The following is a 26981-nucleotide window of genomic DNA, read 5'->3' on the forward strand; positions in this document are numbered from 1 at the left end:
GCCCAGAAGGTCGAGGCTGCGGTGGCCGGGAGCGGCCACTGCACTCCAGTCTGGGCGACAGAGTGAGACTCCAACTCAAAAAAAAAAGAATGACTCCCTCATATTGTGTCAATAAACCGATGGCACAATTTTGGAATTACAGAAATTAATGTAGTATATCTCCCAATACTGAAATCTGAGAAGATACAACTGATGTTCTGTAGTTTTTCTTGTAATTATAAACATTCACAAATTACTATCCTATTACAAATTGTTATAACAATGGCATTTATCTCAAGCAAAGCATTATCGATTCAAAAGCTGGTTGAAACTCAAAATATAGCAATAGTAACAAAGTTCCATTTGTTATAAAAACTATGGCATTCAAATTTTAAGCCATGAAAACTGCTGGATCTTAAGCAGAAAAAGGATATTATTTTCACTTATGGAGAAATTTTCCATTGCCAATTGCAGTCTTAATTATTACACTTCCATTACTCAATGTGAAACACAAATACACATAAATGATCTTTCTTTTTCTTCATATCCATTTTCAATTTTTTCACACAAGGAGATACTTCGTATGTTTCACTGTTTTGTGGTCCAATTAGGCTTCCTATTCTATCACCTCAAATATCACAGCTCCTTACAGTGGACTTCACGGAATTAAACCTTAAGGTTTAGATAGTGAAAACGCTAAAGGAAATACATTCATATGCCCACTGTCTGTCACGAGTTAAGGAATCTCTAGTTTGCAGTTAGGAGGCTGGCTTTACAATACGCTGAAATTCCTGGGCAACCCACCCGGGTCCCCTCCCACTCGGGGAACTTTTCTGCCCTCTCAACAAATCCTTCTTTCAAAAATAAAACAAAAACACTGAAATTCCTTAAGATCCGGTAACACATATGTTCATTTTAATTTTGACTCCCTTGGTCGAAAAGGGCTAAGAAGGCCTTTATTGTCCTAAATAATAGTCCTAGCCTTTTCCAAGATAAAGAAAAACTGGCAGGAATAGTGTCACTTGTAACATTTACCAATAAGGCAGACAGCAAAAAGCCCCCAAGAGTCCCAATCGCAGGCGGCTCCCTTCGAATATGCCCCGAGGATTCCAGCAACAAGACCGGGCTCGCTCAGCTTGGGGCACCCGGCTTCTCTTTTCCCGTCCGGAGTCAGCCCTTCCCACTAGACGTCTCCCAACGCCCGAGACTGCCCCTCTCACCCCGCCGACATAAACCATTCCTCCCGGTTCCGGACACCGGGTTTCCGCTCCCGGCCGACCTGCTCCCCGCGGCCCCAAAGCCACCCCTCCCCCATTTCACGCTCCGCCCGCGCTGACACCGGAGCTGCCACCCCACCCCTCGGCTGTCGCACCTTTCTTCCCAGGACTTCTAGCCGGCAGCGGGCGAACGCCAGCTCCTCTGCCCACCCACCACGCTGCCTGCTGCCCCCGGGCCTGCCACTCCCTGAAGAGCCGCCAGGACCCACCTCGAAGAGCTCGGCCGTCGTAGCCATCCCGGCCGGCTGAGAGGCTCGCCCCGCGCTGGATGCCGTCTCTGCTTCACATGCTGCGCCTCAGCGGCGCCGCGCACAGGTCCCCGCTCGACTCGCCAGCTCCGGCTCGGGGCCGCCGCGGGCTCCCCCACTCCCCACACAGCCCAGGCGGGGCGAGAGAGCGGCCATGAAGCGAAGCCGCAGACGCCTGTCAGCTGCCTCCCGGCGCCGCCCGCGCCGCTCCCATTGTCACCGCCTCGTACGCCGGAAGTGGGGCTGCGCGCGCCCGGGAGGCTGTCGGGAGGGGCCGGAGGAGAACACGAGCTGCGGGGAAACCGAAGCGAGACTCGTCGATCCGGCACAGGAGAAAGTTTGGTCCTTGCGGGCCACCATCCCGGAAGTGGAATTTTGAGGAAGAAAGTACTGGGGGTGCTGGGGCTCAGTAAATCTCTCGGGGTTCTAGGTGGGAATTCTTAGAACTTTTGTGGTGTGTGTTGACCAGAAGCGACACAGAGGTTTTAGTCACTTCTTAAAAGGGGATAGCTTCTCCGCTCCCTATGTGGCGCAGGGTGAGCCTTGAGGTTTCTGGTAAGAGGCCATCTGAGAAAGCCGGTCTATGCTGTGCCTAAGTGGCGTCCGCAATTGTGAGATGAGCAAAATGCTTTAATGGATTATTATCATGGCGCTGCGGGCTGTGTGGCTCATAAGTCACGAACCAGGAACTCCATGTTGTGGCACCGTGAGATTCTCCAGGTAAATGCAAGTCTGAGTCCTCAGGGAGGATGGATCGGGGGTCGATGACGTAGCATAGTTTTGTGGTGCATGATGGCTTGGGCAAGTTACTTAACCTCTGTTTCGTCTGTTAAGTGGAGGTTTTTTAATTGTTATTTTTTGCAGACCCGGGGTCTCGCTATGTTGCTTAGGCTAGTCTCGAACTCCTGGCCTTAAGTGATCCTCCCGCCTCGGCCTCTCTAAATGCTCGGCCTAAATGGAGATTTTTTAAGCCCTAAGACAGTGCTGTGGGAATTGAGTGAATTGATACCTGGCACATATTAAGTATTACACTACATGTTTTCTAGTATTAGTGTTATTGTATGTTAAAATGAACTCCACTTGCTTAGGATTAATATGGAGATGACGAAGGGAAAGGAAAACTTGTTGAGCTCTGAACATGTTTCAGATTTTTCGACTTTCATTGGTAAAATCATTTAAGAACATTTTAACTCATTCTGCTAGAAAATCCTTGCTAAGCTGTTTCAGACTTTTATTTTCATCTTATCAAGATATGTTATTGATTCCTGGAAACCATCAGTATACAATTCTTAGCTGTTGAACAAAATAGAAGTACAAACAATTAAGTTGCATTCACTTTTTCGTAGGCAGTGTTAGTTGGTATGGACTCTTTTTTTGCTCTCTGTGAAGAGAACTAAAGTATACGATAACTCATTGAAAAATATGTGGGTGGTAATCGAGTAGTAATCTATTTCACCTTTTATTCTCAGTGGTCATTGATAGTTCCTTTTTGCCAACAATTCTTCCCTGAGGAAAACTTATAGTGAAGTAGCGTAGTAGAATTGAGATTGAGGCAACTAAAGATGAGTGTAATTTTAAATGAAAAGTGGTTGGCAATGCTGGTATGAAAAATTTCCTCTTTGCTACATAAATAATTTTTGTTAACGAGGGCTTCAAAGTTGAAGTTTACCATTTCCCCCCAGGATTCCTGGCTTATCTTTGTTGTTGTCGTGCCTCAGGTACAGGAGATTAGTAATATTCTTTAGTCTGGTTTTATTAGCCCCATTAGTCCATCCAAGGTAACCCTCACTTTACTTATATATTCTCTTCAATTACCTATTTCTAACTGCAATCACCGTCCCCCTCACAGGTAACATATGTTCAGCATTACACATTTACTTATTTATATTTGTATATGCATTTTTCAAGTTACATAATTAAGTGTGCTTTAGATTTCACTTTTATTAACATTTGTCAGATTTTTTCAGCACTATTTTTAAGAAACATCCATATTACTTTGTGTTCATCTAGAGCAGCATGTCCCACAGAATTTTCTACAATGATAGAAAGGGATCCTGAATTATACCCCACATCTTTAAAATAAAAAAGAAAGGAGGAGATGTTCTAAATCTGTGCTGGCTAATATTATAGCCACCAGCCACATATGTCTACTGAACTTTTGAACTGTGGTTAGCATAACTGATGAACTCAAGTGTTGATTTTGTTTAATGTTAATTGTTTAAATAGCCACATGTGATTAGCGTCTCCCATGGTGGACAGTGCAGATCTAGGCCATGGTTTGTATCCCCCACGTTTTACCTCTCCCCCTTCCTTAATGATGATCCCTCAAGTTTGCCTCATAGTCTCAGCGATCAGAACTGAAGTAGACATCTTTAAACAGATCATGCAACATGTCTCTGCTGCCAAATAATTAGTGCCTCAGAATGCTTTCACTCATCCACACACTCACAAGCAGTGAGTGAGGGTTCCTATATCTCTGTTCTTTCCTAACTTTTCATCTAATTTTTGCCAATAAAAGATGTCCTATTTTCATTTTCACTACTGTTTGTAGCAATGATTTCTTAGTGCTTTGGGTTTCCTCTTCTGTGAATTGCTGGTACATACCCTCTGTCTTTTTTTCTTTGAAAGTTGCTGGGGTTTTCTTGTTGATTTGTAGGATTTATATACTGTCACTATTAATCCTTTACCATTTTTAGGTGTTATAGATACTTTCTTTTAATTTATCATTGTCAATTAACTTTATGTTGCTTTTGGTTAAACAGAAATCACTAATTTTGATGCAATCAAAATAGTTAGCACTTTTGGAAATTTGTTGAAGTCTTCCCCTACCCTTATTTACCAAAAAACTCTTCCCACGTTATCCTCTCTTTACTTTATAATTTCAACTGTTATATTTAGGTTTTTAATCCATATGTAGTCCATCTTTAGACATGTCATTAAGTAAGAATCCCACTTTGTTTTTCTCTATACTGTGGGCCAATTTTCCTGACATCATCTTTGAAGCAGTATATTATTTCTTCATTAATTTGTGGGGTTATTGGTAATGTTTTATTATGTCCTCTCATATACACATTGATTTGTCTCAGTTCTGTTGCTATATTTATGTTTCTTGTGCCAACACCATACTGTTTTTATATTTGTTGCTTTGTAACTTATCTTTGTGCCTCATAGAGGTGAGATTTCTACTACTTAAAAATAAATTTCTTAAAGAAGTCATGCTAGTTTTCAGAATGTTTTCCTGTGCACAGGATATTATTTCAGAACAAAAATTAAGAGAAATTCGAATGGGTGTTTCAACATATCTTCGGGGGCAACAAGTTGGGTTCAAATAATTTTAATTCTGTATCATTGAATGAATTTGTTAAATTTTGTTATTTTCTGTTTTCTGACCTCTTAGGGCTGGGTGTTAGGGCTAAATAGATGTGCACTGACACGTTATCCACATAAATGCCAAAGGATAATGGCCAGCATTTAAGATTTAAGAAGGCAAATGATCTTTCTAACATTTTAAACTAGTTAGATACTAGAAATAAATATCAGCTGCCTATTTTCCACAACAGAACTTGGTTTACATTCTGGTTTAAAGGTTTGCTTTCTAGATAGTAATGACATCAACTTAAGTTTGGCTTAGGTTAATACTGTACTGCATAGTTATAGGGCCATTTAAGGTTTGAGTCCTGATTTAGGAAAAAACCTAGAATAAATTTGAAATGACAGGTTGAGTCATCCAACAAAATATCTGTTGAGCACACATATTGAGGTATTGTATAAGGTCCCAGATTAACATCTTATCTTTACAGTCGGTCATGAAATTTTTACACTTAAGAACTTTAATTATCCTATAGATAACTAGAGAATAAGACAATGGACTAGAGTTTAGTCCAAAGTTCTTTACTATTTTCATTCAAAGACTTGGAAGAAGCAATGGCATTTACCTACTAGGCCTTTACTGCTATGCTAGCTAATTCTTCCCTTTTCTTAATCAAGAAAATGCATCTGAATCTGAATGTGAGATTTACTCATACATGGATAACTGAATACGTTCTTATTTTTTAAAATTACTAGTAAAAGTCAATATTTTATTAGTTAAAAAAACTGTTTTAGCCTAGTATATTTTTGACCCTTGGTAAAAAATTGCTGCTTTGTTGCCACTCCTTTATTTTACAAATAAGGAAATAGGCTAAGTCAAATTTTCTATTTACTCAAAAGTTAATAGCTGATAGATGGCATTGTTCTGGAGTTTAGAGTAGGGGAAGAAGGAATGAGGAAAAGTACATTTTTTTTTGGAATTAAGAAAAATGTGATCTAATAGATTTCTGTAAGTGAGCAAAAGCATTTTCTGTTTCCAAAAAAAGGGATGAATTACTAATTTAGCATTTAACCCAGAACGTGCACATCATAAGGGATTATTTAGATTTTATTCTTTTTTATTACCTAATAGTATCTCCCAGGGCCTTAGACATAAACCACTATTGCTAAAATGATCTTCCAAATTTTTTAAGAGTTGGCATTAAGACTCAGGGTACCTGTTATTCACTGTAAGTTGAATAGAACAGAACATTCCTTTCAAAATTATACCATCTCAATTAGTGAATCCAAAATTGTAGAGGGTTAAATTGAACCACTTTTGTGTTCTGACTCTACTAAGATGGAATCAGAAGAAAAAAGTATCCTTATATATGTCTAAAACGGTCCAGATATACATTCTTTGCTAAGCAAGAGAAAATCATAGTGTCGAGAGATAAGTGTTTTGAATTAGAATCATGTACTCTACCTATTTTAAAAAATTAAGTAACTAAATTGAATTAAGCATTTTCAATAATCAGTGACATACCGAGTATAAAACAGTTACTCTAATAGGAACTCAACATGTAATATAATAGATTTTGGTTGTTTTTTGTGCATGTGTATATATATTTGTTTGTTGTATGTTTTATCATTATTACTGTTTACCTTGTGTTTGGGGTTTTCTTTTAATCTTCCATTTTGATTTTACTTGGAAGAATAATTTATAATGTTTCTGTTTCCATAATGCAGACGGTATCCAACTGTTGAAAAACGAGCCAAAGTATTCAATGGAACAAATTATGTGCCTATTCCTGAAGATGATCCCTTTCTTAAAGCACTACTCTTTGAACTTAGATTATTGGATAATGATAAGAACTTTGTGGCAAGTCGTGATAGCTGTTCACGCATCAATAAAACATCCATCTATGAACTCCCAGTAGGAGGTGAAGAACTGTGGCCAGTTGTTGCTTTTCTGAAGAGTGGCATGATATATGCTTGTGTTCCACTAGTGGAACAAACTGTATCCCCTCATCCACCATTAATTAGCATTAGTGGAATTTCACAAGGCTTTGAACTTCTTTTTGGCATACAGGATTTTCTTTACTCATGTCAAAAACATAACACTGAGCTAAATACAAAATTGAGCCAATTGCCTGACTTGCTTCTACAGGCTTGTCCATTTGGTACTGTATTAGATGCCAACTTACAAAATTCGTTGGATAATATCAATTTTTTGCCTGTGACTCAGCCACAAAAACAGCCAGCCTGGAAAACTGGAACATATAAAGGAAAACCACAAGTTTCTATTTCTATCACTGAAAAAGTAAAATCCATGCAATATGATAAACAGAATATAGCAGATACATGGCAAGTTGTTGGAACAGTCACTTGCAAGGTGAGATTTTCTCTGGTATTTTAAATAACAGTCTTGATTTTTGTCTTAAGCAGCAATTGTTAGATATTAGAGTCGTGTAAAATAGTATAGTGTTATCTTTTTGCATTTCTTACCATTATGTTACTTATCTATAGCTGTGTAATAAGTCGCTTCATTACGTACAAAATAAGCATTTATTATCCTCATAGCTTCTGTGGTCAGAACTTCAGGCACAGCTTGGCTGGAAACTTCTAGTGAAGAGTCTCTTGAAGTCGCAGTCAAGTTTTCAGTTAGGGCTATAGTCATCTGAAGTTTGTCTGGGACTGAAAGATCTGTTTGCAAGATGTCTCACTCACATGGCTAGCAAATTGGAATTGGTTATTGGAGGAAGGTCTCAGCTACTTTCCTCATGGATTTCTCAGCATGCTGCTTAAGGGTCCTTACAACTTCATGACTGACTTGCCTCAGATGGAATCATCTGAAAATGAGAGAAAAGGAGAGAGACAGGCAGAAGCTCTTCTTTATATTACTTAGTCTGGGAAGTCACATAGTATCATTTCTGTTTTGTTCATTAGAAGCAAGTCACTAAGTAGTCCATTTTCAAGGGACATGGAATTAGTCTGCACCTTTTGAAAAGTGTAGTGTCAAAGAGTTTATTGGCATATTGTGAAACTACTACATCTGTTTTTCATTTTCTTTGGGGGGGGTGAAATTGACAAATCTTTGACATGATATCTAAAATTATTTTGAAGGGTTTTTCCATTTAAACAGGTCAGTAGGTTAATATAGGATTCTCTGGTTTAAGATTAGAAAATAGGAAAAGGCAATGGAAATAATACAGTTAGCAGTGATTAATGCCATGTCCAGTAATGATCAAAAATAAAAATCCTCCAACTTAACTTTCTACAAGTGTGTATTAATATTATTCTTAAATGTCTTTTTCTGTCTTCCTTTATTCTCTGCACTTAATGAATGCATTTTTTTATATATCAAACTTAATGTTGTGTGACTATGTCTAAGTCTTATAGATAAAAGTAGATTTCAAAACAGAGAATTAGAATACTCCTGACAGGCAAGTTGGATCTTTATTTTATTTTTTATTTTTATTTTTATGTTTGAGTTGGAGTCTCATTCTGTCCCCCAGACTGGAGTGCAGTGGCACGTTCCCAGCCACCGCAGCCTCGCCCTGCTGGACTCCGGCAATCCTTCCACCTCAGCCTTCCAAGTGGCCAGAACTACAGGTGCGCACTACCACACCCGGCTAATTTTTTATTTATTGTAGAGACGAGGTTTCGCCAAGTTGCCCAGGTGGATCTCGAACCCACGGGCTTAGCTAATCCACTCGTCTTGGCCTCCCAAAGTGCTGGGATTACAGGCTGAGCCACCAAGCCCGGCCAGATCTTTATTTTATTTTAACCTAAAAGATTTTGTGTCTGTATTAAACTCACTTCTATCGTGGTCATAAATACATTCTAATATAATTCATTATATTAGAAATAACTTGTAAATGTCTTCAAAATTGAGGTGCTCATGGATTATGTCATTCCAAAGTCTTAAAGCAATTAAATCTTTTTTCTAAGTTCAGTGGAATAAAAAAATAGGAAAATTCACCATTTCTATTTTTCCATTCTGTGGCAATAAATAGGGAATTTATTTGTATATAATGTGTAATATTAACTAATAAGGTGTTTAAATGTCAGTGTTCACTGATAGGATAACTCTAGTTTATTGCTTATGATAATTTCAGATAGGTTCTTAGTCCTGATACAGATTATCATGATGGGCAAAGAATGAAGGTATACCCTAACCTATACTCTTGATGTTTCTTTAAGGTTATATGCAAATCATATAAATGTAAGCCAATCATTTGTTAAGTACTTCAGAAGCTTAGAATTTAGAGGTATTTTGTTATGAAGCTCATTGCAAGTGGGAATAATTATCTTCATTTTATTCTACTCCAATAGAAAAATCCAAAAGCCAATGGACTAAAGTTCTAGACCTTGCTGTACCACTAATTTTCTGTGTGTCTTTGGAAAAGTCACACAATGTTATGAATCTTTTATTTTTTTAAATGAGATAAGCTCTTATATGTCTTCTTTTTCATTAATTTCTAGTTCTAAGGTCCAGATTTACCCTATGTAAGATTGGTTTATAGGGTAGTACAAAGAGTTCTTCTACAGTGGATGTCCTCATGGCTGATGTAAATTACTTATGAGCTAGTGTTTTAAGAGCAGTTTCTGTAGTGGTTGCTGTTTCTCTCTCCTCTTTAAGAATGTTAGACTATTAGAGGATAGCTTAATAAGTATAAACTAAATATTTTTAAATTTTAATAGTATTTATTATTAATGCTTGCTTATTTTATTATCCAGAAATATCTATCAAAGCAAAACTACTTTTTGTTTATTCTTACTAGTTTACGTATAAAGAGTAGCAGATAGTTTAAAAGTTGAAACACTAAAACATTTTAAGTTTTTTAGTAAGGTTATTTGACATATTTTCAAATGTTTCCAAAAGATGAAAAAGGCACTGATTGTACAGGGTGCTGTTCATAATGCCTGCCTGCTTTCTAATTGCTTACGATGTATAGCAGATACACACATATGTACATTAATTCACACATATGTCAAACAGTAGATAAAACACAAAGAAGTGAAACATTTCATATTAGAAATTGACAACAAAAGTAGGGTCCATAATTGGAAAAAGATATCCCCTCAGAAAACATTTTTTGATTTTCTCTCATGCATAGAAATGTGCTAGGCACTAGAGATATGAAGAAAAATTTAGCAATTGTTGCTTTCTTTTTTTTTTTTTTGAGTTGGAGTCTCACTCTGTCGCCCAGACTGGAGTGCAGTGGCCGCTCCTGGCCACCGCAGCCTCGACCTGCTGGGCTCCGGCGATCCTTCCGCCTCAGCCTTCCAAGGAGCTGGAATTACAGGCACGCACTACCACGCCCAGCTGATTTTTTTTTTGATTTATTGTAGAGATGAGGTCTCGTTGCCCATGCGGGTCTCGAACCCACGGGCTCAGGCAATCCACTCACCTCAGCCTCCCAAAGGCGCGGGATTACAGGCTGAGCCACCAAGCCCGGCCAATTGTTGCTTTCAAAGAACTTAAAGCTTCAAGAGGGAAGTAAACTGGGGCATGGACAAATACCTATAGATGGTGGACAGTTAATGCATGGTGCAGACTGTGTATTTGGTAGTACATTTGGAGCTAAGCATTATGTCTGCTGAATTGCTTTCTTAAAGTATCAAGCAGGTCTATTGAAACAAAAGACATCAATAATTCTTATAAAGCTCAGTTGGCCAGTTTGAGCCAGGCTTTAATAGAGGTAAATGTCAAGTTAGAGATGAGGTACAAAGGAAGACCCTGAGTACCTACAAAAACACAGGTAAGGTGTATTAGTCTGGTTGGGTCAGGAAAAACCACTATAAAATTTATGGGAGTAAAGGTATTTAATATAGGAATTAGGGTTTACTCAACAGGAGCTGGGAGAATGAAAGTTTCTGATCCTCTGGCCTCAGCCTTTCAGAAAGAGTCACTAAAGACTTCATTCTGGAGACTGGAGTAGGTAGAGAATCCAAAGTTTACAGAGAAGTCTGAGAAGCTGCTATGTCTGTTACAACCTCAAAGCGAGAATTCCAGGAAATATCTGCGCAAGTACTGTATCTGGCTGCCACAGTTTCACAGTAGAAGCTCAGGGACAGGTCATGAAGCTTTCGTATCTGGCTTCCATGACTTCCCAAGAATAATAACTACCTTTCCCTTCTCTCTTCTAAATCACATGAGTACCTCTCCTTAGCAGACTAACCCAGACCACATAGGGAAGATGATCCTTGGCTTCTCTACATTGTAGACCATAGAGGTGACAATACAGAACATAAGGCTTCACACAGCATTGAATGAACCAGGTTGACAGGAAGGAAAGAACTCTGTAGCTGGAGGAACTAGCACAACAAAGGTGTATATGGAGGTATAAGGCAGTGTGGTTTATTCAGGTTTTATTCATGCAAGAATCCAGTATGTCTATAGCATAAGCTGCAGGATAGAAAATGATTAAGAAAGTAGATGGGAGTCAAACAACGAAAGACTTTGCAAGTAATACAGACTCATGGAAAACCATTGAAAGGATTTGAGCATGAATGCGATACAATAAAAACTGTTTCATTAAGATAACTCTAGCATTGATGGAGGATTTGAGGACTGATTAGGGAAATGCAAATCTAGATACATCTGGAGGACTGTGACAAAAATCAGAAGGGCCTGTGTCAATGTGGTTGCAACAGGAATGGAGAGAAGCCAATGGATTTAAAATATCTTTTAAAGAGTTTTGTTGTTACCACTTTCACAGCAGTATTCTACTGATTAAAGAGTTTTAGAGGTAAGCAGAGGAGTCTATGAACACTCTTCTGGTCTCTGGCGTGGGAAAACAAAATAAGAGCATTACTCAGAACACAGAAAGCAAAGAGAACAATACTTAGAGAGAAAAGTGAGATAAGCTGGGGAAACTGACTTTGATAATAAATTCAGAAAAGCCTAAAACAGATATTTGCTTCCCAGATCTTGGTGGTATCTGTCTCTGTTTGTATTGCAGTGTGATTTGGAGGGAATCATGCCAAATGTGACAATCAGCTTGAGTCTCCCCACCAATGGATCTCCACTTCAGGATATTCTAGTTCATCCTTGTGTGACTTCTCTTGACTCTGCCATTCTGACTTCTAGTAGCGTTGATGCAATGGATGACTCTGCATTTAGTGGGCCTTACAAATTTCCATTCTCTCCACCTTTAGAGTCATTCAACTTATGCTACTACACTTCTCAGGTAAACAACCTTGGAAAAGTCAAGACTTTGCTAATCTTTGTATTTACAAATCCTGTTGATAAGCATATCATTCTTTTTTATTTTTAGTGTTCCCTGAAAAAAAATCCATGGCCATAGGATAGATCCGGATGTGATTTAGTAATTGTTTTAACCATGAATGTAAAATACCTCTAATCCCAAGCAACCTTAGTTACAAATATATAATATTATTAATAGCTATTTATTGCTTATTGAATACTGCTGTGTGACATTGTCCTAGGCACTTTTAATGTACTTTCTTTAGTTCCTTTAGCAGTTGTTAAGGTAGGTATTATTATTCCCATTTTACAAATGAGAAGGATCTCAGAAAAGTCAAATGACTTTCCCAAGGTCATATAACTGACAAAATGGCACAGCCTAGATTTCAACTCATATTTTTCAGACTTCCAAACTCCTTTTCCACTCTACTATTTGTCTCTTGTCCTAGTTGTGAATCACTAGGTTAGAAAAACCTACTCAAGCTAGTAGAAAGAATGCAACGGTCTTATTGTCATTTAAGGATATGGAAAAAGTACGCCCACATCACACTGGAACTAGAGCTAGAAAATTAAAATTAAAATCACTCTCTACACAAGGTCCACACTGTCTCATCTCTGCTTCTTGTTCTTCTCTTTCAACTGGCATTTTCTCTGCTTGCACGTGACCTTACAGCTCAAGGCCCTACACCATATAGGTGGAGTCTCTGTGTCTTACTTCAAATGTACCAGAAAGAATGACTGGCTCACCCCAGCCTACAAATTGTTTCTCCTTTAGTCATTTATTGGTGACTAATCAAGTAAGCTACTGTTGACCTAGGGACTTTGGAGAGTCACAGGATTCAAATGGAACAGCAAGAACTGTGGGCAGGGTGGTGGTGATCAGTATATCTTATGCATGATCTATGCTGCAGGTCAGAAAACCTGGAGGAAGGGAGTCTGGACAAGCAAGAGTAGGGACAGGAATGCATTGTGCCCCTTGTAAGGCATTTTTCTCAGCTCTGAGCACAGAGATTCAAGAATCTGTCCTCAGTATGAATATAGATCCATTATTACTATTACCAAACAACTTGGAGTAACCTGTGAGTCAATAAAGACACAACTGTGTATAAAGACTATGTTACCGCAAGACATTTTTTTCAGTCACTATTGATATTTTAGACCCATTAACCTGAGAATTGTATAAAAATTTGCTTATGTTTGTTTTCAGGTCCCCGTCCCACCAATTTTGGGTTTTTATCAAGTGAAAGAGGAAGAAGTACAACTAAGAATAACAGTCAATTTAAAACTTCATGAAAGTGTAAAAAATAATTTTGAATTCTGTGAAGCTCATATACCTTTTTACAATAGGTAGGAATAAAATAACATGATGCCATGATTTCTGCCTTCATTAGTACATTCCTCTGCCCCATAATAAATTGTCTTTGTTTTTTTACCTTATTGAAAAGATCTAAATAACTTCATGTTTTTCAAATGAATACTGATTATAAACCAAAATATGGTCATAAAAATAGGCCAGGCACGTTGGCTCATGCCTGTAATCCCAGCACTTGGGAGGCCAAAGTGAGAGGATTGCTTGAGCCCAGGAGTTCAAGACCAGTCTAGGAAACATAGCAAGACTTTGTCTTTATAAAAAAATCAAAAAATTAGCCAGGTATGGTGGCGCATACCTGTATTCCCAGCTACTCAGGAGGCTGAGGCAGGAGGGTCACCTGAGCCCAGGAGGTCAAGGTTTTGGTGAGCTGTGATCATGCCACTGCACTCCAGCTTGGGTGACAGAGTGAGACCCAAATCATTCAAAAAAATTATTTAAAAAATAATAATTAAGAGATAATAATTAAAATAATCTCTTTGCCTTTAAATGTGTCATTTTTTTTGTTAAACTTTCTAGTAAATGACAAACTTAAGCCAATGTAGCTTCCTCAGGAATTATTTTACTATTGGCTTTATTTCTAGCAATTTCTTTGTATTCAATATACAAGTCAAGTCCAATTGTCAACAACCTGTTGAATTAGCCACCTATATCATCATAGGATTACTCTCCCTATCAGTTTTACTTTTAGATTTATTCTGCAGCATAGTTCTTTTCAAAGTATACCTAAATGTGTAGTAAAATCAAAGTTTTAATGGTACATCAACCCATGTAAGTGTACTAAAACATTCTATATGATTTCATAGTTATCTTTAAGATGAATAGTGAAATATATATCATCATCAGAAATGTTTGTGGTTTCTGGGTGTTTTTTGAGATTTAATTTTTATCATTCTATTCTGCAAACTTGAACACAGATCTGCTTTTATGCAGTCCTTATATTAAGTAACAACAACACGATTTGTCTTAGATCTCTTAAAACTCTTAAGTCTGTGATCATTTTTTTCTCTCTTTTGTCCTTTTCTTTTTTAAAGAGGTCCAATTACACATGTGGAATACAAAGTTAGTTTTGGCCAGCTTGAAGTATTTCGAGAAAAAAGCTTATTGATCTGGACTATTGGTGAGCAAAGTTTTCTTTATTGACTTTTTTCCATTTGTTATAGAATCTACCTTATTTAGAATAGTTGATTGGTATATTTGTATTTTTAGGCCAGAAGTTTCCGAAATCATTGGAAATTAGTCTTTCTGGAACTGTAACTTTTGGCACCAAGAGCCATGAGAAGCAGCCATTTGACCCAACTTGTGTTGGAGGGACAGCATATTTAAAGGTAAACATATCTATATGTCTCACTGATGTTTTCCACCAATTTTTTTGGAATTGTTTTTTTTTTTTTTGGTCTGGACTAAGTTCTTTTCTGGATTTTTGGTTGATTCTTTTTGTTTGGTATTAATCACTTTGTACTTCAGTTAGTACTTAAAAGATTTTAAGGGAGCCAGGTGCAGTACTGGGCACTTGTAGTCACAGATAGTTGGGAGGCTGAGGCAGGAAGATTGTTTAACCCCAGGAGGTCAAGACTGGCATATACAATCATGGTGATCTTGCCTATAGCCACTGTACTCCAGCCTGGGCAACATAGCAAGACCTCATTTCTTTAAAAAAAAGAATTTAAGGGAAATAAGTATAACCTAAACACCTCAACTTAACCTAATTCTACCCAGTTCTTAGTTACCAAATTCAAGTTTTGTATGCAAAAGAACATAGGATATAATCATTGCCCCCTGGGGATTTTTCAGTAATGCACATCAGTAATTGACCAGTGCTAACTGCTTTTGCTGTTTTAAAGAAAGAGTAAGCACATTTGGCCAAAGTGGTCAAAGAACGAACGTTTTGCGGAGATGGAATTTAAACAAAACTCTGTGGCCTAGATAAGCATAAATATGAAACCCTGACTTGATTAACATTTGTTTAAGTTAAGAAATGACTTCAAAGAATGAAGAAGAATAAAGAAGGCAGGCTTAGGAACCGGGACTAAAAACAATAGTACTATATGAGACTGGATAAGTCATTTAGGCTTGGATTACAGAGAGTTTGAGTCTGACTTTTATTCCTTTGGTCGATGTTATACTTTTTTGCGTAGGAGAGTAGTCTTTCACAAAGGGATATTTTATGAATATCAGTCTGGAATAGATGTGAGGACAGTGAATGAAAACACTAGAAACAAATAAACCATTCTATAGCATATGCATGTTCCATGAGGAGTAACAATAAGTTAATGCTGCTGAGCTAGTGTAGTGTCAGCTGAAAGAGAAAAGAAGGGACTACTGTAAGAGCCACGATAAAAGTAAAGCCTTTACCACAAATTAAATACAAAGATAAGAAACTATTATAAGTTAAAGATGGTGTTGTTCAAAAACACATGTAACTTAAACTAGACTTGATGATTTAGGAGGGTAGAGACATGTGAATCTCATTCATTATTTTATCTCCAACATCTAGTCCAGTACCTAGCATATAAATATTTGTTGAAAAATGAACATACTTCAAAGAAAGTATTGATATGGAAAAAATTGGTAGTGAGTAGGTTTCATGTCATAACTGTTGCTGGTAATAGCTAAAAACCTAATGCTTTGTTCTCAGGAGAGAGTTCAGCTGTGTATAAGGATTTAGGAGTTATCCACTTAGAAGAAATAGTTGAGGCAGTGGAAATGAATAAGATCAGAAAAAGATAAGAGGAAGATTCGGAAGGATCAGTGAGGGAATTGATGAGTGATCAAAAAGGTAACAGGAAAACCCAAATAGAATGGTGTTAAATCAAAAAAGAAAGATTGAAATCTATACTTAGAGGCAATAAGAGGAAGTGGCAGTGAAGTCAGAAGTATACTTGTAATAATTCATTTTTTCTATCTTGGTTTCTCCTATATCCGCAAGCTTTGTTTCAAGATTATTATGAAAATTTTTACTTTAGATGTCTTTCAGGGAAAAACATGGAATGTTACCACGTTGTATGTCCTCCAGAAATATAGATTATGATTTCCCATTAATTTCCTTGCCTAACCAGTTACAATCTCATGGAAAGCATGCAATACATATTTGTGTTCCTTGAATGGACTAAAATATCTCAGTTGTGTGAAAATCAACCTTGTCATAACTTCCAGCATCCAGAATTGTACCAAATAAGCAAACAAGAGCCCTTTACTATCAGATAATTTGAGTTACCACAGGAAAGAAAATGGCTGAGAAGATCTGAACAGTACATTACATTCTAAATCACATCCAGTGCATGCAATCAGTTTGGCAATTAAAGGAGAAAGACAATGGGAGAAGTTTGCAAGGAAGGGAACTAGGGAAAAAATATAGGAAAGATATCAAGAATACTGAAAAATCAGGAGCATTGGGCAGTAGAGATAAGGAGAACCACAGCCAAAAGAGACTTGGAGCTCCTTGAAACAGACTTTGTATTCATGTGATCGTCATTGTAATTCAGAGGCACCTGGCACTCTTCAGAGAAGGTACTAATAACTCTATTATAGCACAATATAATAATTGGCGATTGTAGGGATAGTCCCACATTGTCAGTGAAACCTAGGAACTGTGGATCATGTTTTGGAAGGGTTTTCTAAGTGAGGGCGGGGATAAGGTCTGTAAAAATTAAATTTCATTCTTCTAGAAAGTTAAGTAGAGCCACTGATTCTCCCCCAAACACAAGATAGACTGATGTTTCTGTTTTAGTAGTTGTATTCTTGTGTTTTGCCAGAAGATATATGTGTTCCTGCCCGTAAAATAATTATGATCTGAAATATATCATAACCACATAGCTCTAGGGATAGAAGAGAATGTATGGTGTGCCAGCCAGCATTAAAGGAGCACCAGCTTTTGTAGTCAGGCAAGCTGAGTTCAGATGCCAGCTCTGCTACTTACATGCTGGGGTGCCAATTGCATCCACCTCTGAACCTTAGTTCCCTCATTTATAAGATGGGGATACGTTGCACTAAGGACTAGTGGTCATGTTAGTAAAGTGCCTGGTATGTGTTAGGTACTTCATAATGACAGTTTTACAAAGAAATGACCCTAATACAAAGGGAAAGATAATTTGTGTGTGTACACACATGTGCGTGTACACACAACAATTCAAGTTTAATACTTGTGATTTTTATTTTGTGAAATGTATGAGATAAAGTCCCTAAGATTGTATCAAGGGAAAAAATATAACCTCCTTTTTACCAAATAATCACCTTAACTTGGAACATTTATCTTATTTTTTTCTAGCTCCATTTTAGGATCTTAGATTACACACTCACTGGGTGTTATGCAGATCAGCATTCTGTTCAAGTTTTTGCATCAGGAAAACCAAAGATAAGTGCACGTAAGTTATACAGATTCAAACCAAAGGGAATTAAAATAGTGTTATGCTGGTACTACCTAAGGTAAAATTAAATTGTAACAGAACTTGGAGATTGGAGAATAATTCCAATTTATACAATTCTGCATAGCAGTTTGTGTAATTTACACTGCTCTCTGCCTTCCCTGCTTAATAGTTTGTGTACTATATACTGCCTTCTCTTTATACAATAGTTTGGGGGAGTAAGGATAGGGATGGAGGTGAACTTTAGTGTAAAGATGGATTTTTTTGAGGGGTTATAATAAACTGTTCTACTCAGAGGTGGTTCACAGGCACTTTGGTGTTGGACAGACAGGGGTTTGAGTCTGGCTGAGAGATTTTATTAGCTGTGTAGCTTTGGGCAATTTGGTGAACTTCTTGAAGTTGTAGTTTCCTTCTCATCTATAAAATGGAAATAATAGTGGTATTTTCCTCAGAATTGTTGAGGTTTAAATAAGATTATATTGACCAACCAGTTAACATGAGACCTACTATATAGTGTGGATTCAGTAGATGTTAACTATAATTATTCTTTAAAGTTTTAAAATATTTTTAGCAAATGTTGAATTAATAAGCATTATTTAGCACCTCTATTCTACTAGCAGGAAGACAAGAAAAAGATGTTTCCTGCCTTCAGAGTATTTATTGGTTGTGAAATATAGATACATAGCTATGAAACATATGAACGTGTAGGAAGACAAAAGGGCAATGTATAAATAAATTGAAAATTATTTAATTTGGACCAATACAAATGTGTAACATAGGATAGAAAAGTAGCTAGAAGACAGGCTTGGTGGCTCAACCTGTAATCCCACACTTTGGGAGGCCGAGGGCCGAGGTGAGTGGATTGCCTGAGCCTGCAGGTTTGAGACCAGCCCAGGCAACTTGGGAAAACCCTGTCTCTACAATAAATAAAAAATTAATCTGGTGTGGTAGCATGCGCCTGTAGTTCTGGCTACTAGGAAGGCTGAGGCGGAAGGATCGCCAGAGCCCAGCAGGTTGATGCTGGGGTGGCTGTGAGCGGGCTACCACACTCCAGTCTGGGAGATGGAGTGAGACTCCAATTAAAAAAAAAAAAGTAGCTAGAATGAAGTAGTTAGCTAACCTTAAGCAGAACCTTTTTGCCTCATTAAATGAAAGAAAACTATTATATGTTTAGATAAGAATGATCCCAATTTATAAAAATGTCTATTTAGATAAGTAATTCTTAAATTTAAGATTAGAGTTCCTAAAATAGGAAGAATAGGACAGAATTGAAAATTTCAAGAGAATTACAGAACTCAGAACAATAGAGGTCTAAGGAATTACTTGTCAATGGTGGTAATAAATTCATGTAATGTAACTAGAAGAAGCCAGTATTCTTTACTTTCCTGGTTTGCCCTGAATTTTCTCTTATATCGTATTTTGTTTGCTTTTAATAAAAGTATAAATATAAATGCATATTCATAATGCATTTGCTTTTGGATGATGCTATAATATTGAACAAACCAGCAGTTTTGTCTAAATGCATGCAGACCAATGTTTTAGATTGCCTATGGGAAATATGATATCGCTTTGGTTAGTACCTAAAATATTTTAAGTATTTTATTAATGTTAACTAAACATATTGCAGTAATTTTCATTTAGCATAATGCAGGATGGGAAATTTCAATAATGTTTCTGCTCCTTTAAACAAAATATATTGAATGAAATAGCTCATTTTAAGTGAATCATTATGAGCAGCCCTTTATTTCTTTCCTCTATTAGCTTAACATGACTGCCAGTTTGCAACTATGTAAAACCTTTGTTTTGCTGTCATTTTGACAATAAAATTCATATTCACTGTCTTTACAATAAAATATATATAAACTTAGTTCTAAAAATAGTTTAATAGGGTGGAGGGAGGCTCATCAGTGGAGCCATGAACTGAATGCGTCACATCACTGCACCCCGTGTCCCTCGGGAAGGTCTGAGACTTGGGCTAAAAGTGGCTCTAATAGGACTCTTCCTGAATTTTGGGGAGGTGAGTTTCCAGAGAACTGGACTCCATGCAGGGTCAGACTAGGCAGAAGGTGCCATGGACTGCCAGAGCTTGGAACAGACTCATAACTAGTGAAGTGAGTTAAAAATAGTTTAGTAATAATTCTCATTCAAATAATAATGAGTAACAGTTATTTCTTACTCTGTGCCACGCACATTTCTAAATATTTTAAGTATATTAGCTCATTAATTCTCACAGCACCCTACATAAGTGTTGTTGTCTCCATTTTATAGATGAGCACACTAATGGGACAGAGAGACTAAGATGACATAGCTAGTAAGGGGCAGAACTTGTAATCAAACTCAAGCTGTCTAACTTTGGAACCTATCCAATTGCCAATAAATTTTGTTGCCTTTCAATGTTACTAGAGTCTCAAACACTAAAAAAAAAAAAAAGATGGTATGTCCTATATTCTTTTCACTATGAAGAAGGAGAGGTAGAAGAAACTGAATTGGACATTTTGACATATCAGAAAACTTTAGTTCAAAGAGGATTTATCTCTGATGTTGAATGGCTAATGAACAACAAGACCAGAATTAGGACTGTAATAAAGAGGATATAGAAGGGAAACCAGTAAAATTTTTTTAGTATTTTTGCAGTTGAAGTAATGGTCCACAAGAAACAGAATTTAGAGAATGTGAGGTTAGATGGTCAGATTTGGCATAAATGAGAGATATTTCATACGGGCTCAAAGATGGATTGTTTAAATATTTAATGAACCCATATTTGTAAAGTGTAAAAATTGTAATAAAGGCTTGATAAAGTAGAATTAAAATTAATATCTCAAAGTACTATGTATGCCTTGAATTGATTTAATTCCACTACTTCAAAAAATTATGACTTTGTTCTCCTGTTGAATTTTTACTAAGATAAAATAGTCTTACAATTAATTTCTTTTTCTTTTCTTTAGACCGGAAACTAATTTCTTCTGATTATTACATCTGGAATTCTAAAGCCCCTGCTCCAGTAACATATGGATCATTATTACTGTAATTTTCCTCGTGTTTAAATGGGATTTATATAGTGGTAACATAGCTTAAAAGAAAATGAAATCACAATCTTTTTTTGGAGACTTACTCTGTCACCCAGGCTGAGGTGTAGTACCGCACTCATGGCCATCACAGCCTTGAACTGCTGGGCTCAGGTGATCCTTCCATTTCAGCCTTCCAAATAGCTGGAACTACAGGTGCGCACTATCACGCCCAGCTAATTTTTTGATTTATTGTAGAGAGAAGGTCTTGCCAAGTTGCCCAGGCTGGTCTTGAACTTCTGGACTCAGGCAATCCTCTCGCTTCCACTTCCCAGACTTCTGGGATTACAAATGTGAACCACTGTTCCAGCCGAAATCAAATTTCTTATATTTTCATGTGAATGTAAATAACCTGTGAGTAAAAAAACCTTTGAATGATTTACTTACAAAAGTACTTATATTTAATGTTTTTCGTCTGAGATTGTTTGAAAGGACTTTTTGAAGATTAATGTTTCTAATTTTGTTACCATTTGATTTTATGCCAATTTTATTCAGAACGTAGAAAAATAGTGATTCACACTGGCTTATTTTAGACTAGCAATGCGGCAGGCTTTGCTAATCAATCACAGCCCTTTGTCTATACTGAGCTTTCCTGGATAAGGCTCAGTTCAGAGATTCAGGCAGCTACTCCCAATGAATTATAGATGACTTATCAGATAAAAACTATTTGCTCTTCCAAACCTAAATACTAGGCTTCTAGTACAATGTGTTATTACAGAATACCAGGACCACATTAGAAACAACTATAAATCTCTTGAAAAAACAGCCAGTGGAGACAAAGGAAAATTGTATAAATAATAGCCTGTTCTTCTTAGTCAGAACTATCTTATTGACTAATAAAAAATCTGCATAACTATTAAAGTGCTTATCTCTACCCTAGAGTTATTTTTTAAATAACTTTGTCAATCTGCTACAATAACATTTTGCTTAGGATATCAGGCATATTAAGATGGGTGGGATACCTTCAAAAGTTGAACATAATGTTCCATGATCATTTAATGTCTGCAGCCAAATTGTTAAAGATAATTTAGGTATAATATTGCTTTTTATGTGCTTTATTAAATTAGAATTCATTAATGAGTGGATTATGGTAAAAATTTAAGAGGCATTCTGGGTAGACAATATCAATCTTATTTAGTCCCATGTAGCGTATCTCTTTAAATCTATCACTCTCACTTTCTTACTACCAGTCTCTTGATTTCTTCAGAAGACATCTAGTCTTTATTTGCTACCTATCTCTACAATTATGTCACATTCTGTTTTCAGAGCAGTTCATTGTCAAGTTGGACTTCAAGTGACCATTCAAGAAAAGATGAGCTCTCAAGACCCTCAAAACGTAATTCATGTCAAGATTCTTTTTGCAGACCAAAATTAGAAGTGTATTAAAAAAATTTATTACAGATTAATATTCTATTCAGCTGAGCATGGTGGCTCATGCCTATAATCCCAGCACTTTGGGAGGCAGAGGCAAGAGGATTGCCTGAGTCCAGGGGTTTGAGACTAACCTGGGCAACTTGGTGAGACCTCGTCTCTACAATAAGTCATAAAATTAGCCAGATGTGGTGACACGCACCTGTGGTCCCAGCTACTTGGAAGACTGAGGCGGAAGGATCACCTGAGCCCAGCAGGTTGAAACTGCAGTAGCTATGAGCATGCCACTACACTCCAGCCTGGACGATGGAGTGAGACTCCAACTCCCCCCCACGAAAAAAATTCAGTTATAGGTTCTGTTTTTTAATGAGTCTTCTAAGAAAAAGCTTAGAAAAGCTGCTAACTCCTCGAAAAAGCTATGCTAGTTTGAAGGGATAGTGCTCATAAGTTTGGGATTTGAAATATGATTTTTTAATTAAGGTCAATCCTACTCATAAACTTTCATTTTCTGCAGAGCATTATCATGGATAAGGTTCTATGTTCAAAATTATCCTAAGTAACAAAGAAAAGAGAATAACTGCCTGACCAGGACTTTAACTTGTTATTTCAGCTTAATCATAGATAATCAGTAGTAAAAACTTTCCTTTTAAAAGAAAATATGGCCGGATGTGGTGGCTCATGCCTATAATCCTAGCACTCTGGGAGGCTGAGGTGAGAGGATTGCCTGAGCTCACAGGTTTGAACCCAGCCTCGGCAATTTGGCGAGACCTCATCTCTACAATAAATCAAAAGATAAGCTGGGCATGGTGGCACGTGCCTTTAGTTCCAGCTACTTGGAAGGCTGAGGCAGAAGGATCACCTGAGCCCAGCAGGTCGCGGCTGCGATGGCTGTGAGCTGCGTGCCACTGCACTCCAGCCTGGGCTCCAGAGTGAGACTGTAACTCAAAAAAAAAAAAAAAGAAGAAGAAGAAAATATTATTCTCCTTAAGTTATTTGATCTCTCTTAAACTCAAAGTATGCTGAACATGTCACATATGTTAATATGTTAATGTTAATAGAGCCTTTTGGAAATCTTGGTTGTATAAATGTTTGCCAAATACACTCAGGTAAGCAAAAGACATTTATCTAGTGAGTAGGCAGATACTTTAATCTATTAGACTAAACTCTCTTTATAAACAGAAAAACCAGTGAGTCTTTGATTTGACATTTCTAGAAACCTGAGGAAAATCTAGGGAGCCCTGGAAAAGTGATGAGGTGATTGAGAACCTGATGCCATCTGTTGCCATTCCATCCTAACATAGCACTACAGAACTAAACCAACTCGGGTTTTCATCCCATTGAGATCAGCTGGGCACACTGTAATGCTTTTGATTTTGTCTAGAAACCTGTCACTTCAGGATAATTTCTGAAGACAAAGTCTGTTTCCCGTTTGGTAGGTGACCTGTTTAATGTTTTCCCTGTGTCTGGGAACTCCTTAGTGTAATTAGCGACCTTTGAACTCCACAACTAATCCTGAGCTATTTTGTATTCCTTACTCATCTTTAAGGCTGGACCTTTCTTTTCTTCCGAGTCCGCTGCCACAATTAAAGAAGAAACAGCTGCATTTCAAAGGGATTCCGATTCCAGAAGCTTAATCGTGATTGACATGTTCTTATTCTAAGCTATAAGACACTCTAAGAGTCCTTTCTTGGGTTAAAACTTCAATCATTTTCTAAAAAATTATCTCACTATGGATTTTATTCATTTTCTTTGATAACTATTCTTTGCATTTTTTAACTTGAAAGATGATTTGCGTTTGTAGTGAATATGAGCAACTACTTCCAGTGAAAGATTTGGATGGTGTCAGACCTATTCTAGATGCAAAATTGCTAAATTCCCTTTTAGTACCAAAATATGATTATGAAATCTGATGTCTATCATATGGGTAATTATTCTTCAGGAAACCCAAAAGGTAAAAAAAAAAAAAAAAAAAAAAAGTTTTAAATATCTGAGAATGAAAAGATGGTTCATGATTTTGGTAAAGCCCTTATTCTCCATTTTTTTACCAAACCATATATTTTTTAACTTTTTACAGTCAGCAATATAGTAATTTGGCAATGCCCTTAGAGTGGAGGCATTTTTTACATTTTAAATAGTTGATGTTTGAAGTAAACAGCCTCATCAGGAATTTTTATAAGAATTATTTGTTCAAAAAAATTTTGTTATTAAACATTAGTCTATCTTATCAAATAATTTTTTCACACCAACTCTATATTTTTATTGGATTAAAATTATGGTTTTATGCATTATATGATTTAAGATGTTTCAAAGCAGATTTCTTATACATAGTAACAACTGCTAATATTTTTCTTCTAGTTTTTGTTATAGTATTTAAAAATATTTCACAGACTCCTGCCCTACCCCTGGGAGCTAGGTAGGTGGAATTATCATCCAGAACCTCTGCAGAGACTGCTGTTGCCTCCGCAGAATGACTGTTCCTAAGACAAAGGTCAAAAAAAGGATGTTAATAAACAGTCCTCAGGTTTAAGGGACTTTTTTAGGATTACATCTTAAATTCCAACAAATCAGATTTAGGAGTTACTGAAAGTGAAATTGATCCATCCCTCATCCAAACTTTGCAATACTTTCCTGTTCTGACATCATTTAGATAGTTAGCTGTATTATCAGATTAGAAACCATTGTACCCGGCTGCTGAAAGGAAAAGGAGGCAAAAAGCTAAACATGGGATGAATTCTGAACCTTTTAACCTGGCTGAAGTACATTGGTCCCTGTTATGCAAATACCTTCAATCCTTTGCTAAGTTCAGTGGAAATAATTTTCTTGAATGACAGGTTTATTCAGCAAGGATTCAGTTGGTGATTAATCCCCCTTTGATCTAGGGTATTTCACTTAACTACCAGTTACCTCGTTCTGACAAAGTGCAACTGAGATTAGGGAGATCACTAGAACGCTACCAGGGTGTGCGTTTATTCTCTATAACCTTTTAAAGCAAGGGCCAAGAATGCAATTTATTTTCCGTATTTGAAGATGCAAAGTCTTGTCTGCTAAGTTAGAAAGTCAATTGAATAGCAAATGAAGTTTATTTCTTACGTAATAGAACAAACATTTCTTTTTGTTTTGCCTAACAATGAATGATATTAGGAAACATAGGCTTTGAAGAAAGAAAAAACAAAGATTGCACTCTAAGTATAGCTTCTAGTTTTGTTTCATGCACTGGAGTGTATACTTACTGGCCCTGAGATAATCCAAATATCAAAGAAGTGGCTACAACTTAGGTTGAAAAAATGCTTCTGTTTTATTAAATTGCACAGTTTCTTCTCACCTTCCCCTCCTCCCGCATTAGAAAATGTCAATGTTATGTGGTAAAGAAATCCAGCTGGAGAAGGCATGTTACAGTACACAGTTATCCGTCTTAAGACTTCTAATTGCAAAGCTTTGAATTAACTTTTTCCTTGAGGAAAAGGAGCTTCTTTAATTTTTATGCTAGGTTTCTTAAAGAATTTGCATTTTAAAAGTATTATCAACTGCCAGGGGAGGGAGGGACACACTTCATCAACAAGGGTACCTGCATAATGAACATTTGTATACTTAACCCTGAATTGTACCCCACGTGTCTAAAATAAAAAAAATAAAAAAAAAAACAAATAAGGCTATCATCAATGGTAATGTTCCTATTTATCTTGCAAGATGTGAAACTAGATGATTTATTTCTCCAGTATGTATTAAGACCTTAAGAAAGAAAAGTATAATTTGTAACAAGATATGTTTTTAAAGATTAAATTTTTATTAATGATTGATTTTACTATAGACAAAGCATTTAAGTGCCTAGTATTTGCTTTTTTAGTAGCATTTTGCAATATTTAGTTCATTTTCTTACATCTTTTTTGGCTTATACTTTTGTGATCTGACTTATAAATTGAAACAATGACTCCAAGAAGTGCATATCTAACATGTTTTTTGCCAAACCAACCTCTTTTCATTTCAACTTAATAACTAGTTTCTAAGTATATTTTGATAGCAAGTTTCTTAACCATGACAAAGTTGAAGATCAGAAAAAATATAAGATATGGCAAGATCTATAAGAGAGATAAGTTTTCCATGGCTATGTTGCTAAGAAACTAGTGTTTTTAATAATTACTCCATGCAGTAGATATTTACTCAATAAAATGGTGAGTATATTTTGAAATATGCCATCATAGAATATATGTGCAATATATGTGTACAAGTGTATGTATTTATGTAATGTATACTATGCTAGTGTGTCTGACTTGGTGGGTTTTCTTTTGAAAATGTCACCATGTCAGATGAAAATATTTTAAAGTCAAATATTCTTTAGCATAGGCAACATAGTGAGACCTCGTCTCTACAAAAACTCAAAAAAACTAGTCAGGTGTTGGCACACACCTGTAGTCCCAGCTACTCAGGAGACTGACACGAAAAAGATTGCTTAAGCCCAGGAGGTCAAGGCTGCAGTGAACTGTGATCATGGCTACTGCACTCCAACCTGGGTGACAGTGAGACCCCGGCTCAAAAATTAAATAAAGTCAAATATTCTGACTCCAAACAATGTTAATAGAAATGAAGGAATTAATTAAAATGAAAATTGCAAAGGAACTCATGAGGTTACTCTTACAAAATGATTAAGATTCTTATGAGCTGAAAGCTTTTCAACTAGCTTCTAATTTTCTTCATCGACTGTTTTATAGATATAACATTATTGTCCATGTATAGCCTGGAACAGTACAGTGTTGTATCTGCATCACTAGTTCCCTGCGTTATAAGCAGACTACTCTGCGGTCTGGTT

The 26981-nt window shown here is 36.8% G+C and overlaps 2 protein-coding genes across 4 annotated transcripts in view; one reads left to right on the forward strand and one right to left on the reverse strand.

Annotated features, from left to right (window-relative positions):
- The window catches only part of EXOC5 (exocyst complex component 5), a 57171-nt gene extending 55205 nt beyond the window's left edge, over nucleotides 1-1966 (reverse strand). The window contains exon 1 of one of the 2 annotated variants that reach the window (XM_021716489.1): nucleotides 1352-1966. In XM_021716489.1, the coding sequence (XP_021572164.1) occupies nucleotides 1352-1492 (141 nt within the window). In that variant the 5' untranslated portion in view covers nucleotides 1493-1966. The remainder of the gene's footprint in view (nucleotides 1-1351) is intronic. The other variant, XM_008065962.2, reaches the window with a different exon arrangement.
- AP5M1 (adaptor related protein complex 5 mu 1 subunit) overlaps nucleotides 1885-26981 on the forward strand; it is a 47333-nt gene continuing 22236 nt past the window's right edge. Inside the window, exons 1-8 of one of the 2 annotated variants that reach the window (XM_008065963.2) lie at nucleotides 1885-2224; nucleotides 6542-7187; nucleotides 11764-11991; nucleotides 13216-13355; nucleotides 14412-14497; nucleotides 14587-14705; nucleotides 17645-17741; nucleotides 20687-20843. In XM_008065963.2, the coding sequence (XP_008064154.1) occupies nucleotides 2151-2224; nucleotides 6542-7187; nucleotides 11764-11991; nucleotides 13216-13355; nucleotides 14412-14497; nucleotides 14587-14705; nucleotides 17645-17741; nucleotides 20687-20769 (1473 nt within the window). In that variant the 5' untranslated portion in view covers nucleotides 1885-2150 and the 3' untranslated portion in view covers nucleotides 20770-20843. Of the gene's footprint in view, nucleotides 2225-6541; nucleotides 7188-11763; nucleotides 11992-13215; nucleotides 13356-14411; nucleotides 14498-14586; nucleotides 14706-17644; nucleotides 17742-20686; nucleotides 20844-26981 lie in introns of those variants that run through there. The other variant, XM_021716490.1, reaches the window with a different exon arrangement.

Source organism: Carlito syrichta, unplaced genomic scaffold (genome assembly GCF_000164805.1).
Source record: "Carlito syrichta isolate Samal-C Ts95f unplaced genomic scaffold, Tarsius_syrichta-2.0.1 Scaffold308823, whole genome shotgun sequence".
NCBI classification, from domain to species: Eukaryota; Metazoa; Chordata; class Mammalia; order Primates; family Tarsiidae; genus Carlito; species Carlito syrichta.